Source organism: Monopterus albus, unplaced genomic scaffold (assembly GCF_001952655.1).
Source record: "Monopterus albus unplaced genomic scaffold, M_albus_1.0 scaffold531.1, whole genome shotgun sequence".
Taxonomy (NCBI): domain Eukaryota; kingdom Metazoa; phylum Chordata; class Actinopteri; order Synbranchiformes; family Synbranchidae; genus Monopterus; species Monopterus albus.
The window spans coordinates 109,911-117,356 of record NW_018128411.1 but is presented as its reverse complement, the minus strand read 5'-3'; the positions used below and the strand labels follow the sequence as shown (position 1 = coordinate 117,356).

Here is a 7,446-nt window from a genome sequence, read left to right as displayed (position 1 = left end):
CATGCTGGGTTGTTACTCTGCTTGGTTTTGTAATTTTTGGGTATAAACTGCATCTATATATTGTGTTAATAAACTCCTCAGTTCCTGTGTGCTTGTTAGGATTTAACAAATCTATATTGAAGTCACCACATATGAACATTAATTTATGACTTATTGTCAAGTAATTTTCTTCCATCCAGTCATTCAATTTTTCTATTCTGGCTCCAGGTGCTCTATAAATACAGCTTATTACAACATTCTTCTATTTTTCCACGAGTATTTCTACAGTCACACACTCCAGCAAATTATCCACCACCCTTGACATTTTCTCCACTTTCTTATAACAAACGTTTTTATCTATGTACAAGGCCACACCACCTCCCATCTTATTCTCTCTGTTTGTGCATACCAAGTCATAGCCATCAAGGTCAAAATCCATTCCCCTTACATTATTCATCCAAGTTTCAGAAACAGCAATTATATTAAAAGAATGTGTAAGACTACTAAGATAATGTTTTATACTCTGAAAGTTTGCGTATAAACTTCTGCCGTTGAAGTGAATTAATGATAATTTTTCAGTCTTGACATTGCAGTTAAACTGCTCATCCGTGTAATACTTGCAGTTATTTTCAAAGTTCTTAAAAAAGTTTTTTTCAGGGTCAAAGTCATCGTCCGATTCATGATAATGTTGTTCAGTGTCTCCAATTGTGTTCAGTTCCAGATCCAATCCCTCATAAACTATTAACCTCTGTAGCCAATCACTTGCCTCATTCCGTACGTGGGTCATACTTGTTGTTGGTTCCTGCTAATTGTTGGTTCCAACGCTCATCTGCCCTCGCAGATATCAATATACCTGCGTGTTTCTTCATACAGCTGAGGGTCCAGCGACCCCTTCATACTCTCCTTGTCTCGGCATACTGGTCCTCGGCGTGCTGGTCATGGGTCCTGGATTCTGGTTCCGAGGTCGGGTCACTAGTCGGTTATACCGCAGGAACGCGATGTCTCCCCTCACCCTGGCCTCCCTTAACATCGGCATCAACTCCCTTCTTCTCTTCCTCACAGACTCGGTGTAATCTTCATTTATATAAATATTAGATCCTTTAAGCTTCTTTGCTTGTTGCAGTATGTGTGCCTTATCCTTCTCTTTCATCAACTTTACCATCACCGCCCTTGGTCCCCGATCAGAAGGTTTCCCGACTCTGTGAGCCCGCTCCATCTCAATTTCTTGATGAATTTGCAGTTTCTCCTTTAATATTTCCTTCACCGTACATTCCGCTTCCGTCCAGCTTTCTCCAGCTGACTTCTTGATCCCCTCAAAGATCAAGTTTTTTTTGCTTTGACTGTACTTCCAAATGCTCCATTTTATCCGTTATGACTATTAAAATCTCACAAGTTTTGTAGACAACATCACTTGTTTCCTTGGTTTGTATTTTCAAGACAGGGTTGTATCAAGGCACAGATCTGGAGAAGGGTACAGAAAAATTTCTGCAGCATTGAAGGTCCCAATGAGCACAGTGGCCTCCATCATCCGTAAATGGAAGAAGTTTGGAACCACCAGGGCTCTTCCTAGAGCGGGTTGCCCGGCCAAACTTGAACGATCGAGAGAGAAGGGCCTTTGTCAGGAGGTGACCAAGAACTTGATGGTCACTTTGAAAGAGCTCCAGCATTTCTCTGTGGAGAGAGGAGAAACTTCCAGAAGAACAACCATCTCTGCAGCACTCCACCAATCAGGCCTGTATGGTAAAGTGGCCAGACGGAAACCACTCCTCAATAAGAGGCACATGGCAGCCTGCCTGGAGTTTGCCAAAAGGCACCTGAAGGACTCTGACCATGACTGGTCTGATGAAACAAAATATTGAACTCGTGTCTGGAGGAAACCAGGCACCGCTCGCCACTTGGCCAATACCATCCCTGCAGTGAAGCATGGTGGTGGCAGCATCATGCTGTGGGGATGTTTTTCAGCAGCAGGAACTGGGAGACTAGTCAGGATTGAGGGAACAATGACTGCAGCAATGTACAGAGACAACCTTAATGAAAACCTGTTCCAGAGCACTCTGGACCTCAGACTGGGGCAATGGTTCATCTTTCAACAGGACAATGACCCTAAGCACACAGCCAAGATAACAAAGGAGTGGCTACAGGACAACTCTGTGAATGTCTTTGAGTGGCCCAGCCAGAGCCCAGACTTGAACCCAATTGAACATCTCTGGAGAGATCTGAAAATGGCTGTGCACCAATGCTCCCCATTCCAACCTGATGGAGCTTGAGAGGTACTGCAAAGAAGAATGGGAGAAACTGCCCAAAAATAGGTGTGCCAAGCTTGTAGCATCATACTCAAAAAGACTTGAGGCTATAATTGGTGCTAAAGGTGCTTCAACAAAGTATTGAGCAAAGGCTGTGAATATTTATGTGCATGTGATTTTATTCTTTTTTTATTTTTAATAAATTTGCAAAGATTTCAAACAAACTTTTTTCACATTGTCATTATGGGGTGTTTGTAGAATTTTGAGGACAATAATGAATTTAATTCATTTTGGAATAAGACTAACTTAACAAAATGTGGAACAAGATAAGTGCTGTGAATATTTTCTGGATGCACTGTATATTATGGTGTTAACCAGTCGTCCCTCACTTGTCTCCAGATGGTTCAAAACGCTGCTGCTCGTCTTTTGACAAGTGCTAGAAAATTCGAGCATATAACCCCGGTATTGGCTTCCAGTCCATTTTAGAATCGATTTTAAGCTGCTGATTTTCATTTTTAAGGCTCTTAATGGTTTCATCTTACCTTACCGAATTAGTGCATTGGCCCAAACCTACAAGGTCCCTCAGGCAAGCCAGTTTCTTGTAGAGGTTCCTAGGGCCAGATATAAGGGTGACCGTGCTTTTACTGTTGCAGATCCTAAATTGTGGAATAGTTTACCTCTTAATGTTCAATCAGCTACTGACCTGACTACTTTTAAATCATTGCTTAAAACATATTTATTTGCCATGGCTTATAATACACAGTAGGGCCTGATGCATTCCTTTTAATTTTAATTTATTGAATGTGTGTCTGAGTTATTGTGCTGTGTGTTTTATTTTTTGCACTGATCTTATTTATTCTATTTTAGTCATTTATTCTGATTTTATTCTGCCATGTAAAGTACTTTGGTCAACTGGATGTTGTTTTTAAAGTGCTATATAAATAAATTTGATTTGATTTGAACAAACTTGTTTCCTCTCTCCAAACAGAAAGCTCGACTGCCTGTGCCCACCCCAACTCCCGCTTCTGTGCTCCAGCGGCTCAGTGTCCCATCATTGACCCCCAGTGGGAGAGTGAGCACGGGGTTCCCATTGATGCCATCATCTTTGGTGGCAGGAGGCCAGAAGGTAGGTGGTGCTGTCAGGTATTTAGAATGAATAGGTGTTGTAATAGACCCAGGAATACACACTGCACGGGACACCCTGCATCACACAATACAATTTTGTTGTCTTTTCCTTAACTGATTTACAGAATTGACAGGTCAAGCAAAGTTTAGAACACTCAGGTAGCTAGCTGCCTTAAAATGACAAAGTGTTAATGTTCTCAGGTATTCCTCTGGTGTTCGAATCGTTCAGCTGGCAACATGGAGTCTTTGTTGGCGCTGCAATGCGGTCTGAGGCCACTGCAGCTGCTGAGCATAAAGGTATGGACTTACACATGTCTGACTTTCATATGATCTAAATGTTTGTACATTTGAAAATGTATGTCCTTTGCAAAGGCCATTAGCTGAGAAGATGTAAGATAATGAGATGAATGACATTTCTGTGACTGCAACTAGTATCAGTATTCTAAAGCTGATTTCAATGTCAGAATCTCAAATGCGTTTCATTTTAATGGTTTCCTTCAGGTAAGGTGGTCATGCATGACCCTTTTGCCATGCGGCCTTTCTTTGGCTACAACTTTGGCGACTACCTCAGCCACTGGTTGAGCATGGAGAGCCGCAAGGCTCCCACTCTTTTGCCCAAGATCTTTCACGTCAACTGGTTCAGAAAGGATGCTGCCACTGGCACCTTCCTCTGGCCTGGCTTTGGTGAAAATGTTCGCGCTTTGGAGTGGATCTTCAAGCGATGTGGCCGGGAGAGGGAGGACGAGGGTGCCAGGAAGAGCATTATCGGCTGGCTGCCAGAAGATGGTGCCATCAACACTAAAGGTCTAGGCAGCAAGGTGGATATGGGCGCCCTCTTTGATGTGCCCAAGCCCTTTTGGCAAAAGGAGACTAAGGAGCTGAGAGCCTATTTCACCCAGCAAGTTGGAGCTGATTTGCCGGCTCAGGTGGATGCTGAGCTGAAGGCACTGGAGGACAGAGTGCGCAACTGAAACCCTAGCGGGGTTCAGGAGAGATCAGATTATGATGTGATGTTAGAGTTTCTGACTGGGTTTACATACACAGGGAACCAAATTCTAAACCAGGCAAACTAAAAACCTAGTTCTGGTTTTATACATGTAAAATTAAATACTAGGATGATCTGGTACCGACAGCTAACTGAATTAGTCATTACATGGGTTACATCTTAAACTTTTTTTTCTCAGGTTTTCATGGCACGGAATAAAGAAATATTTGAATGACAAACACATGGTAGAATTTTGGCAGTGTTGGCAAACCACTCTGTATGTGGAAAGTATTGAAAGGGTGGAAATCTAAAGCTTTACTAATACCATGCTGGTATTTAAATTTCTCTGTGCATGTCAGTCACTCTAAACTCTGTCTTTCATGAAGAAAAAACTGTTAGGAATGATGGAATCGGAGGAGAGACTAATAATCTACAATGCAACGCCCACATTTTGGACACTACTTCATACCAATGCAATGATAGGTGCTGGGTTGGTGGTGGATTGGAAGTTTGATTCTTAACATGAAGATTAGATTTCTGTGATCAGATGTTATGGTACATGCGTGCAATCAACGTGTTCTGAGACATTTAACAATACAGTGTCAAGGCTGCTAACGTTTACAGACTGAAGCCCAAAGAGTTCTTTATGCAAAAGTGAGAACATTTTTACTTATAAAATGCAATTTTAGCAACACTTGTTTCATCACACTATTGAGTGAGCCTGTTGAAATGCTCTTTACTTTATATCGAGCTTTTAAATAGGGCTGAAAAACGCTTTTATCAGTAACCTGTTAATACCAATTAAGAGATTTCCAGCAGGGCAAATGATTAGTAGCATAATTAATCTCACCACACTTGTGATTAAACTGTATGATTTTTAGGGGATATTTACACACATGTGAAATGTTGGACTATTGGACTAATAAATGTGACTGAGATTGTGACCTATTTTTATAAATTATATGCCAAGATTTTTATTACACTCTTCATGAAGCACAGATGTCTCTTGTTCAAATTTTTGCAGTAACTGAAAATAAATGAAGGTAATGTAAGAAAGAACAATGGTGGACTTGTGTTTACATAGCGTTTTTTTTACCATGACACTTCAAAATGGTATGATTTGCTCTACTCGCACATTTACCACTTAAACATACCAGCGGTGTGCAGAGCAGCCACTGAGTGTCTTGCCCAAGCATAAGAGAAAATTCGAATTAAAATACAGTCTTAAAAACTATGCAAGAAAGTAGTAGAGTACAGCTTCTGCCACTCAAGGTAAGAATGGATTGGCTTATGATATTTTGACTGCCCCATTTTTGCACCTGCGGGGCTGAACATGGTTTTTATTCATCTAGATTTTTTGGATATAAATAGCCTCGATAGGATTTAGGAAACATCACAGCACTGAGATAGGATTGATAAAGGTGGTAAATGAAACTCGATTAAACACCGATTCTGGTAAAGCAACAGTCTTTGTTTTATTTGATCTGGGTGCTCTTTTTGAGACTATAGTCCATGATGTTCTCCTGGACAGACTGCAAATCGGGTGGGCCCATCTGGAACTGTGCTAAATTGGTTCAAATTATATCTTCAGGACAGGAATTACTTTCTCTGTTGGTGTGTATAAATCTGAGCAAATTGCTGCACCATACATGGTCCCTCAAAGTTCTTGGACCTTTATTGTTTAACCTGTACATGCTGTCTCTCCATCAGTGCTTAGACCCAAAAAATACTTAGATGAAAACAAACTTCCTCCAGTTAAATAAGGATAAAACAGAGGTCATCATTTTAGTAACAAAAATGTAAGATTGAAAGATTTTGTTCAGCTTAAATCCAGATCTATAAAAACAAAAAGTCTGATAAGAAATCTTGGTGTCCAAATTGATGCCAATTGATCTTAAATTCAGGAGTCACGTTCAAGCCATAACTAAATCAGCCTATTTCTATTTGAAACAAATGTCCAGGCTCAGGGGCCTGATGTCCAGAGAAGACTGAAACACTCATTCATGCCTGGACATTTGTAGGATTGATTTTCATGTGCCGCTATTAGTTTGCAAGTGACACAAATGGCCTGGGACTGCAGTATTTTTTTTTAAATCTTGCAGTATCTTTTTAAAGAAACCTAAAATGTTTTTAAGATCTCTAAATACCAATCAGTTGGTAGTATCTCAAGTCAGGACTAAATAGGGTGAAGCAGCCTTTAATCATTTTGCAGCACAAAGATAGAACCAGCTTCCAGAGGAAATAAAATCTGTGGACACTCCCTAACACCTAACAGTTTCTGCTAGGGTTATTAAACAATAGACAAAGCAGATCGAGGCCACTTATGTGAATAATATAAAAGTATAAAAGTTTAATTATACTTGCAGCAACGGAGCACCAATACACACAATATGGTTGCATGAGGCAAATGCTCAGAGAGGCGGCCTCTCTGAGGGTCATTTATACATTCAGACCTCACAGTTGTGGTACGTTTTGTGTCATAGAATGGGGTGTGATCACAAACATTTCTACACATCTGCAGTCTGACTGCTCATGAGAACAGGTCATGGGTGTAAGCTTCACACAATCAGACAAATGCATTCAGTAGAGAACATACAGTATCTACTACATGGCTACGGCCTTCCTGTGACAAACATTAGCTATATTGGCTACAGCCTACCTGTAGCTAACATGAGCATTTGCTGCAGCAGACCTTTGCCACACCAGCATAACTTTAGTTCAAAGTGAGCTTTAACATAGCTCTGTTCTGAGTAAAGACACCAGGGGGGTGACTGTGGTTCAGTGGGTAGAGCGGTCATCTCTTAACTGGAGGGTTGGAGGTTCAAATCACGGTGTCTGTAGTCCACATGTCGAAGTGTCCTTGGGCAAGACGCTGAACCCCAAGTTGCCCCCGATGGTCAGAACCATCGGTGTGAGTTGGCGCCGCAGATGGCTGCCTCGGTTCTGTACTGGAAACACATTCCTTGTGTGTGTGTTTGTGTGTACTATATTCTTGGCCAAATAAAGGTGATTAATCTTAAACACTCGGCGGTGTGAGAGCTCCAGCTGAATTCTGGGAAGCCGCTGCAGCAACTATGCGGCTGTGCTCGGCAGACCGAAGCCTCTACAGCAATG

At 41.4% G+C, this 7,446-nt stretch overlaps 1 protein-coding gene across 1 annotated transcript in view; it reads left to right on the top strand.

Annotated features, from left to right (window-relative positions):
* Window positions 1-5,386, top strand: part of pck2 (phosphoenolpyruvate carboxykinase 2 (mitochondrial)) — a 35,037-nt gene extending 29,651 nt beyond the window's left edge. The window contains exons 9-11 of the mRNA XM_020588351.1: window positions 3,211-3,348; window positions 3,549-3,644; window positions 3,849-5,386. Coding sequence (XP_020444007.1) covers window positions 3,211-3,348; window positions 3,549-3,644; window positions 3,849-4,318 — 704 coding nt within the window. The 3' untranslated portion in view covers window positions 4,319-5,386. The remainder of the gene's footprint in view (window positions 1-3,210; window positions 3,349-3,548; window positions 3,645-3,848) is intronic.
* The last annotated feature ends 2,060 nt before the right edge of the window (window positions 5,387-7,446 follow it).